The sequence below is a fragment of the Xyrauchen texanus genome, chromosome 45 (assembly GCF_025860055.1).
Source record: "Xyrauchen texanus isolate HMW12.3.18 chromosome 45, RBS_HiC_50CHRs, whole genome shotgun sequence".
Lineage (NCBI taxonomy): Eukaryota > Metazoa > Chordata > Actinopteri > Cypriniformes > Catostomidae > Xyrauchen > Xyrauchen texanus.
In genome coordinates, this window is record NC_068320.1 from 11912513 (window position 1) to 11938505 (window position 25993).

General features: G+C 42.3%; 1 protein-coding gene and 1 pseudogene across 1 annotated transcript; one reads left to right on the forward strand and one right to left on the reverse strand.

The window, feature by feature from the left end:
* The window catches only part of LOC127637764 (staphylococcal nuclease domain-containing protein 1-like), a 265638-nt pseudogene that overhangs the window by 109710 nt on the left and 129935 nt on the right, over positions 1-25993 (forward strand).
* On the reverse strand, positions 2193-6547 carry LOC127637763 (leucine-rich repeat-containing protein 4-like). Its single transcript, XM_052119017.1, has 2 exons — positions 5838-6547; positions 2193-5697 (listed from the first exon to the last, which is right to left on the reverse strand). The coding sequence occupies exon 2, from the start codon at positions 5072-5074 to the stop codon at positions 2495-2497; it is 2580 nt and encodes an 859-aa protein (XP_051974977.1). The 5' UTR covers positions 5075-5697; positions 5838-6547; the 3' UTR covers positions 2193-2494.

The following is a 25993-nucleotide window of genomic DNA, read 5'->3' on the forward strand; positions in this document are numbered from 1 at the left end:
CACAAATACACACACAAATACAGAATGGTGGAGGGATCAGGGATGACAGACAAATCTCTTTGCTTCCCAGTCATGTAATGATCAGCAAAATAACAGGAGTACCGTATGAACATAAACAATGCTAACAGACTGATTTGGGATGCAATCCATTAAGTAACTTTGTCCTGTGTACTTATATGTGTGCATTTTTCCCTTGGGGCCTGCTATAGAAAGTGTATGCCCATACATAGCTTCAGTGAGAAAATTATTTACATTCAGTAAACAGACTGTTCCACCTGACTGTTCTGATTTCTGATTGTATTGTCATTTAATAAAGAAAATAAAGAAAATAAGAAACTACATCTTTAAAATCAGTTTAAGTGACAATCTATGGCCATTGTGCCTACATGTTTGCATTTGTTTGTCGTGTTGGCGGCTTTTCATGTTGATCTGTTGACTTCATGTTGAATGTATTTCATGTTATATATGTATTAAATGCCTAAATGAGTTGTGTTCGTGTGTGTGTGTGATGCAGTCTGTATACATGTTTTGTTAACCCATACAGTTACCCACATTTTCCCTTAACTACCACTAAATGAAGTCCCTTTTTGCAGATGTACCCTGTACCCCTCTTTGACAGACAGCCAGAACCACTGATATGACAAATACATTTTCCACTGACAATTTCTGTTTTTAAAAGCACAGATACAAACAGTGCAACACTGGTCGTAACTGGGGCACTGCACAGCCTAAAGCCAGGATCATTTTGTCGTGTGTGTGTCTGTGCGTGCTGTGTGACCGGGTGTTGCTGTGGCCAGATGTCCCAACTTTATGTTGAGGGTGTTTGTCTGTGTGAGCTGGATCAATTATCGTGTAATCAGCGTTAATCTCCCAGACAGCCTGCATCCACTCAGCCAATATGCCTGGCAATGCAAACATGTATTACATTTTATTACCCTCTAATATGCCATTAATTTGTGGCCTAATTTTTTCTTACATTCATTGTTTCTTTATTTTCTTGCATTTCAATTAGCCCTTTACGGCCCTTGCTGATGACACTCAAACAAACCTTTCTGAGAGAGGGGCACAATAACCCACACGTGTCTCAGTTGAATCTTACGAATCTGTGCACTATACGTCCTGATGCACCCCTTATGAGCATACAGAAGATGCTTGATTTATGACCGCTCTTTGCCGGTGATGTCATCAGTGTCAAAAGTATTTGGCTCATAAACTTGCATAAGAAAATGGCAAGGAATGCAATAAAAAGCAAATGTAAGATTTGCATTTGATCATTGAAACCTCTCAATTTTTGTATGCAAGTTTTTTCCGCATGTATCTTTCATCAAATGTAAGCAGTCATTGAATTGGAAAAAGCTTCACTCCAAATGTTTTTCAGACTGCTTAACCACTCCTTTTATACCAGATCATCCAAAAAGCAAGCTGTGAAAGCAAAGGCAGCCTCTTTTCTGTGCAGACCTCTCAGATCACTCTCAGGTCCCTTTTAATATATTTTGAAACCATCTGCTGGCAGCAACTGTCTAAACAGAAGTGTGCAACAACCCCACAACCATCTGTTTACCTGACGGGCTAGCAAACCTGGAGTAAAAAGGCATTGAAATATGTCATTTCTGAATTAGCCATATCCTGTGATGTAAAATTCCAATTCAGCAATATTGATAAGCTCAGTCAAGCCTCTGCAGCACTGGAAAGCATACAAAAGAAAAGGAAAAGGGTAAAAAGAAAAAAACAGCCTCTGTCCAGCCATTTAAACTTGAGCGGCACCTAGCACTCTAGGGGTTAAAGGAGAACTGCAGTGAGTCCTACTGCAGTGTCTAAAGCATTTGGCTGATCGCAACAGTACATCAAGAGAGGGAGAGTGGGGAAAAAAATCTAAATGCTGCTTTTTCTGTTTTTTTTCTTCCAAAAATCCTTTTATTGCATTTGTAACATTTGGCACAGTACAAATTCATGGTGCTTTCACAAGATAAACCTGTAAAGATCAACTTTGACCTTTTTCTTTTGTTTTTTAAAGAAAGACTTCTCAGTATAAATTTTTTTTAGCATTTCCACTGCATTCTCTGTAGTATTGTTTAGAAATTACACAGAATGCCCTTTTTAAACAAGACTACCCTCATTTCTTAAATTCAGTACAGCATCTTAAAACAACTTGTCTTTTTAAATAGGAGTTATAAGTTAGAAAATAGTTTCAATTTTTAGTTTTATATATATATATATATATATATATATATATATATATATATATATATATATATAATCTGCTTCTCTATTACCACCCATGGTAGTTTAAGTTTTTTCCATATATATTTATTTATAAGCATGTACAACAATAATCAGTCTTTAGAATTTGCACACTGTACAAAAAGGTAGTTCCTGTCTTTTTTTCTCTTTGTGCATTCTATTGCATGTTTTCTGAACAGGGGCAGGGAGGGCTTTGAAGGGAGATAGAGGTGTGATTTGGCGAGGTTGTGATTTTTCAGGGTGCGGGGTGGAATTAGATCTGAGTCTCTTGTACTTTCTCCTTGGTGTGAGTTTTTATGACAAGAGCCTCAGGAGTAGCACTTGGCAAGGTTCGAGGCAGAGAATTTCCAATGCTGTTGCTTTCTGTCCATTTGGCTCCATGGCCTGGTGGCTTGTATGTGTTGTATTTGGGCTTCATGGTACTGTAGTCGAGTTTATGTGGGCTGTAGCCCACCTTGTGAGGACTGTAATCCATTTTGGACTTGTGAGGGCTGAATTCCATTTTGCAGCTGACATATTCTGCTTTGAGGGGGCTGTACTCTGCCTTGAATGCACTGTAGTCTGTTTTGAAAAGGCTACAGTCTGTCTTGAAGGGGCTGTAATCGGTTTTGAGTTTAGGCATACTGTAGTCAGTTTTGGATTTTAGAACACCGTAGTCTGGTTTGTATGGGCTGAAGTCTGGTTTTGGAGTATGAGATTTGTAGTCAGGTTTGTGAGTATTATATCCTGGTTTGTAGGGGCTCTGCTCAGGTTTTTTGTTTAAATGGTAATCCGGCAATGACTTGTGTGAATAGTCCATCATTTTGTGAGAGCTGTATTCCAGAGTTGGTTGGTATATATAATCCGCTTTAGGTTTGTAGGTGTTGTAGTCTGACTTAGGTTTGTGGATACTGAAAGTTTGCTTGGGTTTGTAGGTGCTGTATTCTGGTTTTGGTTTGTAGTTGTAGTCAGATTTATGGGTGTTGTAGTCCAGTTGGTAAATACTGTTATGATCCCTTATTTTTGGTAGAGTGAGTGCCCCCTCCATTGCCATATTGGCAGCAGAAGCTGGTGGTGGCAATTCTTCTTCTACTGGAATAATTTCCACAGTTCTGGCTGCAGCCACTGTGCTCCTCTGTTGATGCCGTTTTCGCAGTTTATAAAATACTATAAGCATAATTGCAGCTAGCAGGGTGACTGCTACAAAACAACCAATGATTATCTTTGTTGTCTTCATCACCTCATCCAGACTGGTACTGGCTGGGTTGGGCGGCTTTCCTGTTGTCACTTTTGATCCAGGTATAACAGATGGGCGGCTTGGTGGAATGACGGTGCTCTGGAGAAGGACTGTCGGTGTTGAGATGAAAACCGGCTGAAAGACTGATGGTGAGGCTGTGGTAGTGGTGCTGGTGCCTGGTGTGGCTGTGGTGGTTTTGGGTTTGGGCATTTCAGATGTGGGGCTCAGCACCTCCACTGTGACTGTGGTGAAGTAGCTGAGGTTAGATGTGTTGAGTTCTGCTGCGCTTACATTTAGATAAGCTGAAGCATTGGAATTTCCAGCTGCATTGGACACCATGCAGGTATACATGCCTGTGTCACCTGCTAGCACATTTGAAAAGTTTAAAGTCCCATCATGTAGTACTGTTATCCGTGGGTGGTTTGAAGCATGAGTCAGAATAGTCCCATTTGGTAGGAGCCATCGCACAGCAGACATGTTTGCTGTTCGGCATCGCAGCTCTGCCACACGTTCTGCTGAAATGTTCAGGTCTCTTGGGGCATCTGCTATAAAAGGAGCTGAGCACTGCATGGCCCCTGTGTCACCCCGGTCCAACTCAACCAACTGCCGGCCTCTCATGTGTGCAGGGGAGTGACAACGCCCACAGCACGTCGAGTTGGTAGGTATGTACTCACGTAGCCAGCGTGATAACCAAAGTGAGTCACAGCCACAGTTCCAAGGGTTGTGGTGGAGATGAAGTTCCACCAGGTACTTTAATGGAGTAAAGAGGTCATGAGGCAGAGAACTTAGGTTGTTGTGGGCCAGGTTCAGCTCCACCAATGAAGACAGTTCATCAAATGCGTTTCGCTCAATTAGCCCTATTTGCGAGTTCATGATCCATAACTTTTTGAGCGAATTCAGTCCTCTGAATGAGCCTGGTTTAATCTCAGGAAAGAGGTTCTCTGAGATTTCCAGTTCCTCCAGCCCAATCAGAGGGCTCAGGTTAGGCATATCCCCTTGAATGTTACACATCCCCAGGTTAAGGTACTTAAGGTTGACTAAACCTTCAAAGGCTCCATCAGATATATATTCCAGTTTTCTCAGTTCGCCCAGATCCAGTCGCATTAGGGAGGGCACTCGGTTGAATGCATAAGATGGGATGCTTTCAATGGGGTTATTTCTTAACCACAGTTCCCGTAGCTTGGACAAATACTCAAATGCCCCACTTGGCACCACTGTCAGCCTGTTATCAAAAAGTTCCAGTGTATTGAGATTGGTTAGCCCACTAAAGGCGCCCACCTCAATCTGTCTAATGGCATTGCGGCCCAATTGCAACACCTCTAGATGATGGAGGTTTCTAAATGAGTCGACTTGCACAGACTCAATGGAGTTCTCCATCAGGTTTAGGTGCCGGGTGTTGGTGGGGATACCCGGTGGCACACGAGAAAGCCCACGCCTGGTGCACACCACCTTACTGAGCTGGTTATTGCAGGAGCAATCAGTCGGGCAGCCCTGGGGCCCTGCCGCGGCCGCCACCTCCATACACACTTGAACCATAAGGAACAGGACACAGAGCAGGGCGGCTTTCCTGGCTCGACGCACAGCTACCCGCCCCAGGAGACTCATGATGTGGCACATTCATAATTCAGCATCGTCTGGGGGGGGCGTGGGGTGATGATGGTGGTTGGGGAGAGGGGGGTACTAAGCAGTGGAATGGGAGGGGTTCACCTCTGACTAATGAAGCCCTATCCTGGGTTAAACAACACTCTAGATTGTTTTTCCATTTACTGAACCGGAGGCTAAACGTTTCAGTGACAAGTACTATAGTAAAGAAAGAAGATTGAAAAGCCAAGGAAAAATGATTTGAAATAAAAAGGGGGATATATTTTATGGATAAAAAGGGTTGGAAAGGCTGGACACCTACCTCAAAGTTTTTACACGTCCAATTTTTGAAATCACAAAATAGTTTTTTTTCCCCTCAAATTCCTATATTCCCAGGAGAAGCAAAGCCTTCTCTTTTTTCATTTGTGAGAAAACAAGTGATGAATAACAAAATGGCCCTTAATAAATCCACAAAGGGGCATCCAAAGAGTAGTATTGTGGCTCTCCAGGGCCTCAGAGGTTTAGGCAAGAGTACCAATCCAGTTTGGCTCCTAAAGAAGTGCTCTCTCTCGCACTATACACAGATTCTTTTCCATGGATGCCTCGGCTTGACGTCACCATTAAATGCCTGTGTCTCCATAGAGGACTGCTCACACATGCTAAACCACAGCAGGGAGAGTAAAGGGGGGTGTAAGAGAGGGAAAGAGAAAGGAACAAGAATGAGAAATCCAGTCTTTTCAAATGTTCTATTCTTTTGTTAATAGAATAATGAAAGTTCATCTACAAGGTTTCCACTCACTTTATGTTGTCCGTCTCCCTTTTCTCTCGGTACGCTTTGTCCGCGTGATATGTCAGTGCCGTGTCCAGCAGAAAATTCTGACACTGCGGTCATTAGCGCATTTTTTTCCTTAAGTAGCTCTGTGTTCCATCTCCGTATACTTGCATGCACTCACACATAGCAATGGCTGCATCTTTTTTTTCTGCACACTTCCCAATAATCCTTAAATTTTTCCAAAAGAACTGGATGACAACAGTCCAGGGATGGTGGATGTGGGACCATAGGCAGCTTGTTCACTGGAGAGAGATCGTTCTCTCTCTGCCTCTTTCTTCTTCGCTTTCTTCTGCTTTCGAGCGAGCACTCTCACTCCCTGGGATGATAAAAAAAGAGCGAGCGTTTCTCCCCCCACTCTGTGTAGCGCTGCAGTACACTGAGCTCACTGCAGAGTTGGAGCTCTCAGCTTTGTCAGTGGCACAGCTGTCCGGCTCAAGCTGGTGGACGAGCGCTTAGGCAAGGGAAAAGTGGCTCCCCACAGCAACATCTTTCTTTGTTCTTTCAACCCGTTATTTTTAACTTTGTCATCCCTGGGTTAGTCCCCATATTGATGCTGTGCGTGGCAGGCTTCAATGTTTTTTCTCCGTGTTCTGTGATTTGATAGCAGGCACCCGGGACACAGGCTTGACTGCTCTTCCTTTTGTCCTTCAATGAAAATGTGAATGTACTGCTGACGCATCGCACTCCAAGCAGTGCATTGGTTTGATGCATTGGTTTTAGTGCGTTAGCTCATCCGTGTCCGCCCCCTCCCTCTCTCTCCTCTTTCCTCACTCTCTCTCTCTTTCTCTCAAGATCTGTCTTATTCTCTCTGATAAAGGTTCTGGTATTTTGTAGATCAGTTCAGAGTTGGATGCAGTCTGCCAATAAACTGCTGTGAGTTAGAGCAAGTTGCTCCGATTTCTCAGATAAACACAGTCAAAGTGATTAATGATTTGTCTTTGTCCTTCATATTCCCCACTGGGACTCTCTTTAATTCCTTTCCCTCTTCCATGCCCCCACCCCCATCTGACAGGCTCAAATTGATGTGCTGAAGTGTAGTGATTTGTGTGGTCTGACCCCACACTTGGTCAGTGAGACTTCTCTGTTGACTGAACATCGTGTGAGTGAGTGCTTGCTACTGACTGGCCAGTGTGGTTAGTCCACAAGGAATCATAAGGGTCGGTTCTGGGGGGGGGGTGGGGGGTGGTGGGCTGTGTGTGTGTGTTTGTGCTGCCAAATGCTGTTGCTCTCTTCAAATGGATTAAGCCGACCCTGGATGCAGTAGAGGGAGTCTCTGTGCTGTGCAAAGCCCATGGTATGAGGAAACTTTCAGTCTTTCTCTCACTTTCTCCGTCTCTCTTTTATCCTCCTTTCCAAGATTAATATATCTCCTCTGTCATGCATCGGTAGCTAAGAATGTCCCTTTTTGGAGAGAATGGAACACAACGTTTTAAGCTTTCCCCACTACAGAGAGGGCTGTTAAGCAGTGTTCTTTTAAAGCATGGCTTTGTAATCACTCTCTCAAACCTTGGGCATGTTGGCTTTCACCCATTAGCCGGCAGGTGAAAGTTACTTTAAAAAGGTACTTGTGGAAAGGTTACATCTCATGCTTGTAACAGCAGATGTCCTAGAATTGAACTGCAGTGCTAAACAGCACTGCACCCCAGGCAACTAATGGCTGGCATTTTGACACTGCACTGTGTTTGTGTGACAGTTTGAGTGCGAATATGAATGTCTTTGTGAATGACACCCATGTCTTGTGGTAATGCTTGGATGCAAAATAGGACACAATGAGGGATTTCTGACCCGGTTGCATTTGTGTGTATACGTGAACTTAAAACTACAAGTGTCCAAAGACATTATTTAAATGTGTGTATAAATGGTACCTACAGGCTCGCCCATGTATCCCCTTGTAAATTATGACTTATGTGTGCTAACTTGTGTAATATATATGTTTATATGCATGCACTACAAACCACTTAGTGTGAGGTTGTGGGTGAGCATTGGCTGGCATCCACCATCATTTGGGCCATGCAACTCTCTTGCTGTGATTCTGACCCAGAATACCATACATGTTAGAACCCTGGAATGATCTTATACAGGCTGATAAGGCCCAGCTTGCCAACTCAACCTGCCCCAGGCTGAGGGATACTGAGAGGTCTGCTTGGTATCGGCACCAGCGGCCCAATTTGGCATGATGGGTCTTGTCAGTAAGTGGGCGAGTGAGGGCAGGATGGCAGCCTTGGGGTTTGCCAGTCTACATGGAATATAGGGTCTGTTGCATGTAGGTCAGCCTGCCTCCCTCATCCAACTCACTGGAGTGGACCAATACTATCCTAGTGATGTCTGTGTGTACTGCACTGCAAAGGCAGTGCATATGGTACTCACACAACGTATACATAGAAGAAAAAGTGGGGAACTTCAGGATAACGTTGTCAAAAATGTTGCATTCAGCTGGATACAAGTCACCCACAAAGCAGAACAAAGACCATACAGTTAAGTATGACCTGATTTCATTGGCCTTTTCTGATAAATCCCAAAGTGCCCTGTGGCCTATATCACAAATAGGATTAAGCAGCTAGTTAGTTAAGTTTAAACTTAACTTGAGCAAACTTTGCAATACCAGTAAAGTGGGATATGTTTCAATGGAGTTAATCGCCACAGTAACATACGCTACATGGCTAACCTGCTCCGGGGCTGGTGTTCCCGATCAGAGATCTCATACAGATACTGGTCCAATCAGCCGTGGGCAAAGTGATATCTCTGACGCAATAAGGTCACTCCCCCTGTATCTCTTACTCTTGCATTTTACCTAAAGACACTTTGTTTCCTGATAATTTTCCCACACTGTCCATGAAATATCTATGAAAAAGTAAACCTAAAATGTGTCTATGAAATAGCAAGTAAGATTGAGTAGAAAAATACATTAAAATATGAAATGCTTTATCACTCCCCAATATTGATATATCAGAAAAGTATGATTGTCACCCAAACCCCTTCTTTCATGGATTTTCTAGCAGCGATGACATGAACATGCAGCATTTCACTTGAAGTTCAATGAAGTCACATTGGCACATAAAATACGTCTTTATTGTGTGTCATGTTGCTAGAAAGAAAGAACAAATAAGTCTTATTAGTGCATAATCTCTTCAATATTTAAATTGCTCAATTTGTATTAGTCAACACTGTATTAATGTCTAACAGTATTAAATTATATTTAGCTTATAATTTTAATAAATTCTAAAGCTTTATATTTCAAATACAGATTTGTTTAAATTAATAAGCCTGCATGTTCTAGCAGCAGTAATGTTTGTGTGTGGAGATGTTATGACATTCTTCATCATTTAATAGTGATCCTTTGTGCTGTGTGAATGTTTTAGAATTGATCATGATTTTACATCTTCATCTGTGTTGTGAAAATGTGTTTTTATTGAAAATATAGTTATAACATCCTCTTGTGCTGTGTAACTGTTTAAATGATACCTTGATAACACTTAACACTTGTGCAGAATGGTAAGATTTGGTGGGTTTTGTCAAACTAAAACAATCCTGGAATCCTAAATGTGTTCTAATTTCTTGGTGATTCATGGGACAGATGCCATGTTTGCATGTGACATAAACATGCAATTTATGCTTCTGGTAGTTCAGCAGAAGTAGAATTTAATTTTTTACATGTGTTGGAAATCCTGATGTCAACATGAAGTCAAAATTGACCCTATTTACCTTTAAAACATTCTTCTGGTCTATTATTGTGCACAATTCGTCAATGCACATTGCACTTTAATCAAAAATAATTAGCTTCATCCACCATCCACCACAATGGATTGTAAACTGTGCTATGGAACTTCCACTTTTTACAATCCAATCAATTCCTGATCAATAAAATAGTCCCTGCTTATTAAATGTCTTTTTTTCCCCCCTTGTTGAACTTCCAGTTTTACATGGAAATGGATCATAATACGGTAGTAAAATGGACTGTGAATTTCATGCTGGCTTTAAATCTAATGTGTTATTATTTATTTTTCTGGTAGTTTATTGAATGCATCTACATTATAGTGTTTCCCTTGAATTCTGTGTCACTGGGCTCCAACTGTGTCCAAAGTCCATTGCTTTCATCCTCCACGGGGAGCTGACACTCTGAAATAAATGCTCCACCCACCCTTGTTGACCAAACTCTAAGCTTTTTCATTATTTCTCTCAAGCTCAGAATCAATCAGTGCTAGGCAGGTAGAAAACATTGTCATTTGGGCAAACACTTGTGACCTTGAGTGAGGCGGTTTGGCCAGACTACTTTCAATTTCATTTCAATTTCCAGGAACTAATTCTAGCAAAGATTACAGCTAACCAGGACTCTCTGTCCACTATCATTCACATCATATTGTCCAACTGCAGACAGCTTTTAGATAACGCATGCAACGGGATTTGGAGGTTGATGTAGCAGTTCACTTCGCCCTTATCTGGGTTTCTTCCTCTCTCATCATTTTCTATCTGTTCTAGTTTACTATTTTCTTTTGTATTGTCTCACTCCATCTCGCTCTCCTCCCACTCTGTTTTAACTGTCTATAATATAATTTTTGAGGGCCAGTGCATGGTTAATGATATTTGCCTTGGTTGTTTTTCTCTGTGATGGATTGGCTGAGCTCAACACAATTCACTCTGAAGGGATGGAGGGGAGTGTCTGAAGCTCTCTTCTGCTCCAGCACTCTTGTAATGGCTTTTGTTTGTAAACTAATGACCTTCATTAAACCTCTCTCTATCTAGTAGAATGTTCCAGCCGAGATTAAAAAAGCTTTGTGCAGTCACTTTAAAAGGGGCAGATTTAGGTGACCTCTCCCATTCTGAAAATCTCTCTAGAATATCAAGTTGAACTTCCAGCATATGATGCTACCTCTCTAGAAGCAGGCCGTTGTCTGACGTATTATTGCAAACAAGTGTTTTATCGCTTTTCCTTAGCAATTGTCTTGTGATTGCATTTGTCATTAATAACTGTGGTTTCACCATGCATTGTAAGCGATCAGTGTCATTGTTTGAGTTTCAGAATTGTCTTGTTTCGCTCTAAACGTATCTTAAATGAGAGCTGACAGACTTCTGTGAGTATGAGGAAAGTGCCACATGTCAAAATTACTGACTCACTTCTTTTAATGAGATAGAGTACTCAATAGAGCAGGACCAGAACCCTGAGTTTTTATTTAACTGCATATTAAATAGTCTTATTCTACATCATCAAATCAAAGGTTCAATGAAAGGGAATACCGCTGTTATTAAGTGCCAAACTGTGTTTTTCCTCGAAACACAATAGTTAAAAGGTTTAAGTGCATATTCTTATTGTGAAGACTTCACAGAGTGAGTACAGCCTTCACCTGTTAAACGATGAAATACTTGAATTACAATAGCTCTGTAAATATGTGATTAACTATTTTAGTTTCCACATTAGCTTGGCTGCATAAACGCAAAACAGTTTGGCAAAGTTCAGATCCCAGCCTTTTCAGGAATTTATAGCACAGGTATGTAGTTTCTACTAGCGCCACCAAACAGAATTATAGGAAAAAAGTTTTTGAATACACCCCCTGTCTGCTGTTGATCGAACAAACAGATATTCCTGCCCCAACTAGCGCCATTGTTTGTGTCACTTTTGTTTAGTCAGTATGGAGGCATTTTTATAGTGCCACAGAGAGACAGTGTTTACAGTGAATAATGTGCCCTTGAATATCTCACCAAGTCCACTGGAGGAGCTGTGGATGTGTCTTTGATATGTTGGATTAGAGAAAAATATGTGATAGCATCCATGATTTTTAAAACACTAGCAATATGTGTAATGCACTCACTAAGAACTTTATAGGAGCATCTGTACACCTACTTATTCATGCGATTATCTAATCAGCCAATCGTGTGGCAGAAGTGCTAGGATATAAAATCATTCAGATACGGGACAGGAGCTTCATTTAATGTTCACATCAACCATCAGAATGTGGCACAATTTCAGAAAGGCTACACTAACTCAGATAATCACTCTGTATGATTGTAGTGAGCTGAATAACATCTGAAAATGCACAACATGTCGAACCTTGAGGCAGATGGGCTACAACATCAGAAGATCACGTCGGGCACTTTATCAGGACCATAGTGTTCCTAATAAAGTGCTCAGTGATTGTATTTTGATAATACCTAAGTATTTTGATTATTACTCTTGAAATCCTGTTCTTGTTTTAGTCATGCAAACCAGCAGACGTGGATCTGCGTTTATGGTGGTAACAAAATCTGAATCGGTACCAGAGGCTTGGAAACTTATCAGATCAGTGTGTTTGTATGTGCGTTAAATCTATTAAAACTGACAGAGCACATTTTTATAAAAACCAAATACTTACCACTTGTTTTTCTGAATAATAACATGTGATTAAAAAATAATGTGATAGCCTTTTATGTCAGGGCTTGACAATAAGGACAACGATGGCCCGGGGCCAGTGTGAGAAAGATTCGGGCCAGTTCCTTGAACTGTCAATTGACTATTGGGCCAGTGCTGCATTTATAACATTAGTGCAAGCAAACGGCATGCGAGAAAGCACAAAAAAGACAGGGAGCGAACTATGTCTTCTAACCGAGGAGCAAACGTGAGTATATTTATCTCGCAAAGATGAGCAAATGCAAAAAAAGTTGCATGACAACATGACTGAACGGGTGACCGAAAAGTCATCATCTCCTCCACAGAACGCTTGACTTAAAAGCACATGTGTGAATGGCTGAGGTCAGTATGATGTATTTATGAATTTATATCTGTAAAGCCTATATATGGGATTACATAAGGCATAAATCATATCTTGCAAATTATAAATGTGATTCAATTTTGGGGGACATTGTAATGTTTTTTTTTTTTCTCTCCCCTTTTATCCCCAATATGGAATACCCAAATCAAAATGCACTCTTAAGTCCTCGTGGTGGAATAGTGACTCTGGGTGGCGGAGGACAAATCTCAGTTTGCCTCCACGTCTGAGACCGTCAATCCGCAGATCTTATCACGTGGCTTGTTGAGAGCGTTACCGCGGAGACGTAGCGCATGTGGAGGCTTCACGCTATTCTCCTCGGCATCCACGCACAACTCGCCCATCAGGAAAGGACCACACATTTTACTAAAAACTAAGATCAGTTATAAATATATTCTTTTGGCTGCAGTCATTTCCCATTCTTGTGTTTAATTGCCTTTGATGGCTCGCCAGTGCCTTATAGGGCTGCTCGATTCAGAATCAGAATGAGCTTTATTGCCAGGTATGCAAAGGAATTTGTCTTGGTAACAGGAGCATTCAGTGCACAACAGAGATATAATAAAATAAAAATTGAATAGAAAATAAAGAATACACGATATGACTATATATAGTATATACACATATAGTATATGTGTAGCACAAAAATATAAATTAAGTAAATCCAGTGCTTTTTTTTAAACTTGAAATATTTTTTGCAGCAGTAGGCTATCAGGCATTCAAGGAAATATTGAGAATGAAATGCAACATATAACTACTACTGGTCTTTACAGTATGATTATAATACATTCATACTTTTTAAAGCTACTAAAATTACCCAGTCAAGAGCAGTGAGTGTTTTCTCATTTTCTTGTTATGGTTGTTTGACTATTATAATGACACTACAGCAGCAGGTCTATTAGCTTACATTTACACTTACAAGTCCAACATTTTAATACAGATCCTTTTTTTCTCCGCTGTTTACATTCGCTTATACAACACTCTCTGTGTTTACAAGGCTCATCAAGGCATTTTGGCAGAATTTAAAGATTTATTTGACCGTTTAGGTACTAGATTGCTAGCGAATTATAAAATGATGTGCTCTGGGTTACTTTCAACAGCAGAATAAGAATATTAACTTTCTAATAAGTGACACAGGCCTAGCCTTTCATAAATATAGCCGGTTATTTTTTCATTTATAAGTTTAATACTCTTTCACTTGCCCCGGACAAGCGTTAATGTGTAGCCCTGATTAAATATTGTATTCAACATTCTACGATAACTATTTTCCTTCTCAGTATAGCTCCTGAATTAAATGTACATTGTTTTAAAGGAGTTTTAGTTATAATTTTTAAAACAAGCCAAAAAAGACTAAATCAAAAACGTATTTTGTTCCAGTGTATAATAAGCTTAGACTACACTCGGTCACCTTTATTTTCACTTTGATACATTTTTAGCTCACAAAAAACGAAGTTTCTCTTCTTAATAGAGCTGCTTATCATTGATTTCCTTCATGATAAGATACACATCGTGAATGTTACACATACATTATGATTTACTTCGTCGCGAGCAATCATGTTATAATCTAGCTGCAGCAATGCGTGTGAGGGACTGGCACCTCCGCGCCAGTGTGTGTATCATCCCAGAGAATATTCAATCTCTTCCCCGGTCACTTCATGCAACTCATAGAAGCGGTGCTGACCGCACTGAGAAATTCCAGTTTCTTAGCTAATTTTCATAAACCGCTTCCATATTATTTGAAGCCAAAATTGTAATTGAAAATAAAATATGTTTAATCGCTCAGCCTTAGCGCTTGATCACGTTTATAACATCCGTCTTAATTTATATAGTAACCGTCTGTGTGCATGTACCTAGTCATTAGCTGTTATCAAACACGGATCTCAACTTTTATACCAATTTATATCTTTTATACCGTCCTGCCCAATGATTATACACAATACTTGCTGGCTGATATAAATTTAATTCTAAAATCTTCTAAAAATGTTCTGTAATGTGGACCAAGGTCAGCAAAAGGTCATCTCAGCAACATCATCAGTCGGATATGAACTATCGACACAGCCACAATGCAGAAGCCACAAGGCTGTTTTTGCCATAATATGTCACAGGGGCTTTATACACTGGTACATAATAGGGCCTGATATATTCTAATGGCACCATTAAGATCTGTTAGATTTAAACGAAAAATATGCCTACAGCCTTTTCTTGACAAGAGCAAGCGAGAGAGAGGGAAAGGTGCACTGGCATACAGGCAGAGGTAATAAGAGTCTACTAATCTAATGCATAAGAAATGATATCCACCCAGAAAAGGCACGTCAAGATAAACTGTGGCAGTCTTTGAAAATATGGATTCTCAATAGAAAGACTGTCTTCAATCGCTTTGCCATGCTTGCGTAAGTGTGCGAGTGTGTATTCTGCAGTCAAAGTTTCCTTCACAATCAGTAGCCCCTCTTATATTCACATCTGAATTGTTGATTTATAGATGTCTGCCTGCTGAGAATGTAGGGTAAAAATTATTTTTAAGCTTGAGCTTGGCTCTCTCTCTTTCACTCAATTCCCTTTTTCCAAAGTAAACAGGGAGGTTTGTGGACCTAGCTAAGTGTGTCTAATCTTGTGTGTGCCGGTAAAAAAATATGCTAATGCTGGGTTTAGCTGATGTCTAACCGACGTGGTTTACAACATTGCAGATCTGTGAAGCAGCACAGCTTCACTGGTGTTGAAGTGGGGGGAGCAGTGCTAGTTTGTGGAGAAAGGTAAAGGGGTCCTGGGGAATATGATGGAAAGCTCTAGAACATATCCCCTTAAACTGTGGGTTGTGAACTTTCTTATATGTGTTTTTGTGTTGCAGTGCAGGATGGTATTTCCCAGAGGTGCCTGTCTGTTGTATGCAGGGAATACATTGAATGCCCAAGTCTACACAGCGGTCACTCCTCGCTCTGGCCAGAGTTGACCTGTGTTCTCAAAAACATACAACAATGAGGGTGTTAAAGACCATATTTAAAAAAAAAAAATCAAGTGTGTTTTATTTATTTATTGCATTCCAGCCATGCCGAAATACAAAGCCACGCATATTTTGATCTTCACTAACCAGTGGGAAAAAATCCTCCTCAAGTGGGAGTAATATTTCATTAAAATTATTAAGGTGGGAAAGAAGACCATATCAGAGTTTTAAATGAACAAATATGTGGCCAAGCAAGTGTCATTCTTTAAGCAAGTCCTCTCTTAGAATGTACTTTTAATGTATATTAGTCATACTTTGTACTTAGCAAGCATCATCAAGCACCATGAAGCTCCTGCATACACTACCTTTAAAAAGTTTAGGATCACTTGCCTGAAATGTTTCTCATGATCTTAAAAACCTTTTGGTATGAAGGCGTATGCTTAAATGTTTGAAATTAGTTTTGTAGACAAAAATATAATTGTGCCACCATATTAATCTATTTAATTACAAAACTAAAATGTTATTAAAAAAACAAGGTTTTTGAAATTGGACTGAATAATTAAGAAAAGCAGCCAATAAGTGCCCAGCATATAGATGGGAACTCCTTCAATACTGTTCAAAAAGCATCCCAGGGTGATACCTCAAGAAGTTAGTTTGGAAAATGCCAAGAGTACATTTCTGAAAAATGTAGGCAAAAAGTGACTACTTTGAAGATGCTAAAATATAAAAATGTATTATATATATTTTTTTATTTTTGTCACAACATAATTCCCATAGTTCCATTTAAGTTATTCCATAGTTTTTATAACTTTACTATAAAATGTGTACAAAATAAATAAATAAAGAATGAGTAAGTGACCCTAAATGGTAGTGTACATGTTATTACTATATTATAACATGCTATTACTTTGTAGTAGATATACATAATATTCATTTTTTCATGCATCAGTCAGTAAGGTGTACTGGGATCAATCACATCCAACAATAACATGCATTGAGCTATTCAGCAAGTCTAGACTGCTTTTGGATGGTCTCTGTATAATATAGTGTTTTAAGAAGAGCTTGTTTTAAAATCGAGATGCTCTTGCTTTGGGCCACATCAGTGTCCTTCATGCACCAGCCCCGAATGGCATTCTGCATCTTTTTTTTTCCCCTCTCCTCTTTTTCTCTCTCGCTAGTGTATCTTGGGAAATGGGCTTCCCTCAGCATGGTAGAAATATAGGATGCATTTCGTCTGCAGTGTGAAGATATTACATAGTTTAAATATTATATGATGCAACCGATGAGCTCTTGGCCCACACACGCTTAAGACACGTTTGATGTGATACATTATCATGTGTGTCTAAAGGGGATCCCTGCAGCGGGAAATTCCTGCAGAATCCCAGAGCTTGTCGTCCTCAGTTTCTTATATTTATTTAATAAATATTTAAATAATATCAGGCAATAAACTATTGCTGTATAAAACTAAATATTCAGAAAAACTAAGCTTAAACTAGAAAACTATGGAAACTACTCATACTAACTCATACAGTGAAAACTAGCAAAAAGTTTACTAAATTGAAAGTGCTAATTGGAAAAAAAAATTATATATAGGGCTGTCAGAAATAATACATTTTCTTCATTTCGATTAATGCACTTACCATTAATAAAGCATTTGTAATGTGTCTGCCCCGGTCATTTCACTGGCGCACAATTCACATCACACACAACATCACTTCCCTGTCAGTGATAAAATGCAGAAAGGACCTCTTAGTGCTATTTGCCCAGATGAGAACCTTGTGATAGAAATCAAGTTATTTTCAGCCTATCTAAGATGCATTTAATTAGCACAGAAGCACATCAAGTCTTAACTATCACCCCAACGCAGTGTAAGATATTTTTGTTTCAAGCGCTTTTCATGTGGAGTACAAAGTGACACTTGACACTGGCATTGACGCTCTGATGCGAATCATGAACGCAGGTTCAAGATTGCTGAAGGAAAGTGGAGAGCCACTGTCTATCAGCAGATTAATATAGTGGAGGATGTGTGTTTAAGAGATTTAGTGCCCATTGCAATGCATATGCAACCCATGGAGAAACTAGTTCTTTCAATTAGTCAAACTCTCACTCTAACTTTGGGAAATGTTTAATGTTCCTTGAATTGGTACTATTAGTGCATTTCTAGATTTATTAGAATGTTATTAAAGCATTATATTGTTACATGTTTCCTTAGAAGTATATATGATGTCAAATTTCAACATTATTAAAATTTGCGATAAATCATAATTAACTACAAAAAATGATGCGATTAATCACAATTGAACATTTTAATCAACTTATAGAACTAATAGTAATCAAAACAAAAAATAACAACCTTAGAGTGTTTTTGAAGACTTTTGTCTCCACCTCTTTCTGCTTGTTTTGCATTTTCTCCACCCCCACCTGAAGGTGATATTCAGGTCAACCCAGCTTGGAGTCTCGCCTCTCTCTCTTTGGTGAAAGCAGGCAGTGTGTGTTCCCTCCCTTTTTCAACCTTTTACTGAGGAACAGACAGAACATCAGACAGGAAAAGGGAACGTGTAAATGAGGAAAGAAAGAGGGGAAAAAAGAGAGTAAGTGAGGGAGTAAAGCAGAGTAAATTCCACTCATCCCTGGAGCTGCTGACGACAGGGCCTGCGTCACCTCGTATCTCTCACATGCGTGCGCACACGAACTCTTACGCTGCACAAGCATAGCTACATGCCCTGTAGCTAAAAGGTTTATATAAGACCCTTTCTGGACCTAAGAGTGAATTGCATTAAACTAGAGCATATTTTTTCCTCTGTCTTACCAACGACAGGTACATACATGGTAATTGCAATTTAAAATGTGTGCTTTCTCTGAGGAATCAGTTTGATTTAAAGATTTTCTCCATGATTAGCTTATAGATTATGTGTAATATTTCTATAATAAAATAATGTTCCAGCTTACAGTAATATACATTGACAGCTATAAGCCATTTGTAGGTTAATTTCCCCAGAAAACCCTTCTTTTCCAACTTGACACAGCATTGGCTCAACTAAAGTTGAGAGTTTTTGGAGGGATAGTTTGTCTGACATTTGGCAGATATTTTTGAAAATGTCTTTGTTTTTTTAGTTATGTTGGTGACTCTAGTGGTGCAGAAATTACACATTTAACCTTATTTTTTATTCTAAAGAGTTAGGGAATGTGGCATTTTAGTTCCAGTTGTTATAAGGATATATATCCATATAACAACTGAGAGAAAAAATAAACGCCAACGTGCTACTTGTAAACCCTGTCTGAGGATGAATGCTTGTGATAGTCACCAGAGCTCTTGTAACTATAAATTTGGAATAATATGTCTTTATGCAGTTGCGAATTATCAGAGTTTGTCATGTATGTCTCAAAACAGCTTAAAATCCCTCTTTTGTGTTGAGCAGTTTGAGTTAATTTAGACTCATTTTAGGTTAATTGACAGAGGAGTTTGAGTTTCATGTTTAGGCCAAAAAAACTCTTTTTATTAACTCACATTCATTCACTCTTTAGATGAGGTGCCGCACATTGATTTAATTTGTTTATATTTTTAGTTTTTGTGGTTTGTGATTAAATTATCTAAAATATAGAGATCTCTCACTTCAGCAGACTATAACATCAGTGATCCGAGATTGCATAAACCTTGATAACGTTTGCACAATGTTACATAACCAGGACCACTCAGCACTTCCGCAGCTTACCAATAAGCACACTCTCTCAAAGCCTCTGGCATAAATGCTGACTGTGCCTTCACTTCACGGCTGATATTTCACCAGTGCATCTCCAGCTTTTGATGTGCATTCAAAGTTTGCTTCTGATAGTGTGGATTACTTCATATGTGTTTTCGCTCTCATCTTCTGTCTTAATTTGTATTTTCCCTTCCCGTGCCGGCCATAAATTTTACTTTAATGTAAAATCTTGTCAAGGTCAATTTTTTACTTGATAATGGCGCCTGTGGCTACATAACTGACTCCCACCCTTCAGCTCCTTCAAGCACTTTTATCACACTATTGGATCTCCTCTCCTGCCCTTCTTTGCCTTTTATATGCTCCTCTCTTCCTCTGATTCGAGAGTCAGTGTGTGTTTATGTTCAGGCATACTGCCTCTTTCTGGCTGATAAGCAGCATCTGTCCTGTAGTCTTGAGGGGAGGTAAAATAGGAGGGGATTTATGAAAGAAAAACAACAATGTCATTGCTCATTCTGTTGTCACTGTTTGTCATTATGAAGCTGGAGGCACAGCCTTGGTTTTTGACAAAAAGTTAACTCTTTAGATTATCATTATTTAAGCGTTTCAGGGTTTAATTAAAATATTTTAGTGTCCAAACTTGTAATTGACTGACAGGTTGTCCTTGGGACTTTGTGGCAGTTGCTTTGTAATTTCCTGAATTGTTCTTACTGGTCCTTAGGACCTCTATTTGCTTGCCTCTGAAAGAAGTGATCAAACTAGTACAAGTACGCAATCACAGATGTTTATGATTGGCCGTGACATTGCAAGTGCACTGTCCCAAACTGTATGTGCATTCTCGCATTATTGTGGCATAACAAGCCTTCTTTCTTAAGGGGTGATTGTTATGTTCAAAAGTCTGTGCCATTAAACTGGATGTGTTACTACTCGGGTAAGTTGCTAAAAATATATTGACTTAAACGTACTCACTTAGCAGTATTCTCTATCACCATAACGGTAGATGGCTTGAAAGAGGAAACTCACTGCAGAAGCGGACAATTGATATTGCAACGCATAGTTGCATTGTGTTATTAATTGTGGTCTGAGACATTTTGGAATGGAAAGCACGAAATAGAGCTTGAATTAGCTAGAAGTGTCTGCATTCATGTACTTGCGTAGAGTACGTCTATTGTGTACTTTAAAATGTCATAGCACAGCATAGTTCTAGTGGAGAGAATAGCAGGTGTATATTATCGCACCATTAGCTGGCTAATTCCTAGCCAATCACATGTAAGCCATTACTTTATAAATCTGCTCACAATATCACATTGCTGTTTCAGTGTGCTAACACTGTAACCTCCACCACCCCGCCACCACAGGTTGAGTCCCGTCCTGCATGGGGGTAGGTTCCTCGCCCCTGCCTCCTATCTCCGGCAGGACATGATGGTCCCGAGTACAACTTCTTTAGACCGCCAGACGGGGCCTACGCCAAAAAAAGACATTACTTTTCTGTTTTATATTCATCAAATAAACAGAATCTTAAATTTCACTCAAGTCTGCAAGTTTTACTGATAGAACTTTAATTATCTTACTCGGTAAGATTGTCTTCAATCTGTTGCAACGCCATGACCCTGAAAGAGGGAATTAATTGGAGATGAAGACAAAACTGTAGTTAATGACCTTTGTAGTGCCCTGTGCAGCAACACATATAATACAAAGCATACTTGTTCGTAAACATTTGGAATGCATCAACATGTGAAATCCTGCTTATGTACTGTAGCTAGAAGCATTTGCATTCATGTACTTGTGTAGGTTATGGCAACGTTCGCACAGCAGCATAATACGTTTGTCAGTCCTGTTTTTGAGTGCTGAATCATTCACACACAGTTTGGTTTGGAAGGAGAGGGACAAAATGCATTCTATAGCTGAATCGGCACCCATATATTTTCAGGCCTCACAGCCATTTGGGCAAGACCCCAATGATGCACTGTACACTTAAAAAAACATTCAAAGATGCTGTTGGTTAATTAATATTCAACATGAATTCATGCCTCGTTTGGACATATTTTATATTTGCTTTAGTCCCTGTCACTACAGGTGACAGGTATTTGAATACAGGCTTGACCTCAGTTATTCGTGCATATAACTAGTATTCAAGCTGTAGTATGAACACAACATTTCGGGACTCACACTTGTAAGTAAGTTAGTTTGCTAATCCCGAACACTGACTGTGTGAAGGTAGCATTTGTTTTGGGCCTAAAGGGGGAAACATGACAAATTCCTTGTTTACTCTGGTTCAGATAAAGGCTTCAAGTGAACTGGTTTACACTGGTCTTAATTGGTCTGAACTTGTATAAGGATCTTCTAGTCAGACTGTAATTGCATTTGTAAGCTGCATTCCAGCCATATTTAATTAGAGGGTACAGTGAAACGAATCGGTTACCTAACGTAACCTCGGTTCTCTCTAGACGAGGGAACGAGTGCAGCAACTGCAGACCTTGAGCGGGCTAGCTAGCGAGCTCATTGGTTGCTCTGCGGCAACTGCTGCAGCCTATAGACGAACTTGGGCGAACTTGCGTCCAATGAGAGGCGTCCGCGCGCTTACTGCATCAAAGCCCGCCAAAATGGGCGTGGCTAGAGTGCATATAAGCGTAGTTCGTAGGCTGGAACCCTGATTTTCATTGAATGAAGCGAAGTCGCCGTGGCGCTGAAGCACGTCGGCTACGCAATACTGCTCCTCGCCTAGAGAGAACCGAGGTTACGTTAGGTAACCGATTCGTTCTCTTACGAGAGGTTCTCTCAGATATGCGTAAGCTAGCTTACGCTACGGAACCCATTGTCAACGCATTGCGCGCCAAGCATCCACTGCATGAGCCCCGGGGTGGGGGACCCGGGGAGCCCTTGGAGTGGGGAAATAATATTTGGCCGGCAAGAGTGCGGGCCAGTGTGTGTGTAATACATAAGCACATTGTGGGAAGGGAACGACAGAGCGGCGGTGCCGGTCTGTGTGGAATGAGTCCCATCAGTGCAGCTCACCAGGGGAGCTGTAGCGTATTAAACCGCTAGTAGTTTTGCCTGCAGGGCGGGCACTTCCAGATTGTAAAATCTGACAAAGGTGGAGGGGAAGCCCAGCCCGCTGCCACACATATGTCGTGAATGGAAATCCCGCTGGACCATGCTCACGATGAGGCCATGCCTCTAGTGGAGTGAGCCCTAATGCCCAACGGGCATGGCAGGTCTTTTGACGCCGTATGCAGCAGCAATAGCGCCCACTATCCATCTAGATAGTGTCTGTTTCGAGGCGGCGAGACCTTTGGTGCGCCCCGAACTAAACGAAAAGCAGTTCAGAGCGCCTGAAAGAGGCGGAGCGCCGCAGTATACAATCTCAGTGCTCTGACTGGGCAAAGGAGATTGGCGTCGCGTCAGCTATCGGATGCTGGCAGCGCCGATAGGGAAATGACCTGTGCTCTGAAAGGAGTACCGATCACCTTGGGAACATAGCCGTGTCTAGGCTTTAAAATGACCTTGGAGTCACTTGGTCCAAACTCAAGACACGCAGCGCTGACAGACAGCGCGTGAAGGTCTCCCACACGCTTGACTGATGACAGGGCAGTCAGAAAACGGCTTTGAGTGAAAGGTATTTCAAATCCACGGATTGAAGCGGTTCGAAAGGGGGCTTTCATAGTTTCGAGAACTATAGAAAGATCCCAGATAGGAACCGATGGGGGCGCGGGGTTCATCCTTCTAGCTCCCCTGAGGAAGCCGGATGACCAGCTCGTTTTTCCCAGTGACTGGCCGTGCAGGGTTCAGCGTAACGCGCGACGGCCGCCACATACACTTTGAGCGTGGATGGGGATCTGCCCTTATCCAGCAGCTCTTTGTAAAAACATGAGCAGCGACGTACACCCCACATGTCCGTGGGTCCAGGTCTCTGTCGGTGCACCATTTTGAAAACACAGACCATTTTGACGCATAGAGTCTTCTCGTGGAAGGGGCTCTAGCGCGTATGATGGTGTTTATTACCCCTTCTGGCAGAGCGATGGGTAGTCGCTGATCACCCACGCTGCAGCCTCAGCTCTGGGTGAGGATGCCAGATCGCGTCGCGAGCTTGAGAGAGGAGATCTGCTCTCACTGGGATGGGCCACGGCGCTGTCAGTGACAGCTGCGTAAGCTCCGGAACCATGTCTGATTCTCCCAACGCGGGCTATGAGGAGCGCCGAGTGATGCGCTTCCTGATCCTCTGCATTACCTGTGGCAATAGCGAGACGGAGGGAAGGCGTAAAGCGCGGCGGTTGGGCCAGTCCTGGGCCAGCTGCCCTCGCTCGAGAAAAATATTGGGCAGTGAGAGTTCTCTTCTGACGCAAAGAGGTCTATCTCTGCTCTGCCGAATATGCGCCATAACTTCTGGACTGTTTCAGCGTGCAGGTACCATTCCCCTGGGGAATATTGTCTCTGGACAGTCTGTCTGGGCCGCCGCTCAGGTGGCCTGGCACGCGCGTCGCCCTCAGCGAGCGCAGGTGGCACTGGGACCAACTCAGTATGCGTTTCGTCAGATGGAAGAGGTTCCTGGATCTGACACCGCCCTGACGGTTTAGGTAGGATACCACAGATCTGTTGTCCGAACGGACCAGGACGCGGTGACCCTGAATGACCGGGAGAGCGCATGCGCCGCACTCGACCGCTATCATTTCCAGACAATTTATGTGAAGGAGCTTTTCCTGAACTGACCATAGGCCAAAAAACTGGAGAGCCCTCGCGAGACCGCGCCCAACCCGTGTTGGACGCTGCCTGTCGAGATGACTTTTGGCGTACAGGTCTGAGTCACCTTGATCGGCTGGCGGCCTGTGGCCCAAGCCCGGCGAGACGCCGGGTGTTTAGCCAATGCTGAAGCGGGCGATGCGCAGTAAACCCAGCTGAAGTACTGCTGCGGCTGAGGCCATGTAACCTAGCACTCTCTGAAATTTTTTCAGAGGCGTGAGGCTGTTCATCTGAAAGGACGCTGCTAGTCGCTGAACACGGCGCAGCTGTGTAGATAAGCGAGCCGCCATTGCCACAGAGTCTAGTTCTATTCCAAGGAAGGAAATTGCCTGACTGGGCTGTAGTGAGCTCTTGGTCCAATTGACTGCAAGACCCAAACTGTTCAGATGGCTGAGGAGAACTGTTCTGTGAGACAGAAGCTCCGTATGTGACTGTGCCATAATCAGCCAGTCGTCCAAATAGTTCAGAATTCGCAAGCCCTGACTCCGAGGGGTGCGAAGCCGCGATCCATGCACTTCGTGAAAGTACGGGTGCTAAAGACAGGCCGAACGGAAGGACGGTGTATTGATAAACCTGGCCGTCGAAGGCAAATCTCAAGAATGGCCTGTGACGGGATTTATCTGAATCTGAAAATAGGCATATTTCAGATCGAGAGAGATAAAACAGTCCCCTGGCGCGTATGCGCGAGGAGTTTCCTGATTGTAAGCATTTTGAACGGTCTTTTGCAAGCACCTTGTTCACAACCCTGAGATCTAATATTGGTCTGAGGCCGCCGTCTTTCTTGGGAACAAGAAAATAACAGCTGTAAAACCCCGACTCGCTCAGCTAAGGCGCACTTCTCTATGGCCCTTTTGCACAGAAGGTTTGTTATTTCTGAACGAAGCATGCAGGCTGCTTCCGTGTTCACAATAGTTTCGAGCCGCGCTCTGAAGCGGGAGGGCGGCGATCGAACTGTAGCAAATAGCCCTGTTTTATTGTGCTTAACACCCATTTGGATATCCTGGGATAGCTTCCCACGCTTTGAAGCGTAACGCTAGAGGGTGAATGGCCAAATCGCTCTGATTGCCGCGACACAGCGCAGCTGAACAGAATGTGTGAGCCGCTTACTGTGCTTATGCATGACTGCTCGCAGACAGCAGGGACAGGCTGTTCTGTGAGTGACTTCCCGATTGAGGTGAATGGGGAAAGAGTCACATCCGTTAAGTGATGCGCGAGCATAGTCACGGGCACGGGACTTACATACAGAGAAGTGTTTGCTGGCCGTGTGACAGAGCGGGCAGAGAATGGGCGCCACGACGTATTCGTGAGCGCGCTTATTGACTCTAACACTCGAGCGGGCTGTGTCCGCTTTATGAGAGTGGGCTCTGATCGGACACGGGAAGTGTAATGCTTGTGTGTAGAGGTGAACACTGGATTGTGGGCACATTTTCTACACAAGGCTGGTCGTGTGACAGAGCTGCCAGAGAAGGGCGCCGCGACGGATTCGTGGGCGCGCTTATTGACTCTAACACTCGAGCTGGCTGTGTCCGCTTTATGTGAGTGGGCTCTGATAGGAACACGGAAGTGTAATGCTTGTGTGTAGGGGTGAACACTGGATTGTGGGCACATTTTCTACACATAAGGCATGTTTGCTATTTACAAGATTTTTTGGGTCGCCGTGAAAACGGCGTTTGAGTGCAGGCAAGCGGGCAGTATCACCGCTTGTTGGCTGCTGAATCCACCACTGCAGTAGCCTGAGAGAAGGGGACTGACAGAGGGCGAAGCTTTGACGGCTGTCCGGCTGCGGCGGGACTGAGCCGCCGCTTTCTCAGCAAAGCTAGGAGGACTTCGGTTGCTCAGGTTTCAACGCAATCTTAGGCCGAGGCCCGCGGGGCGGCGGTCTGCGGCGGCTGTCTGAGCGCGACCTAGGGCGGCCGCCCTGTCGACGCTGAAAAGTCTGGCTTTGCTGAGCTGGGCGCTGTGAAGAGGCTCGTGCAGGAGGCTGGTCACATGGGCGGCCTGCAGAGGAGCTAGCGC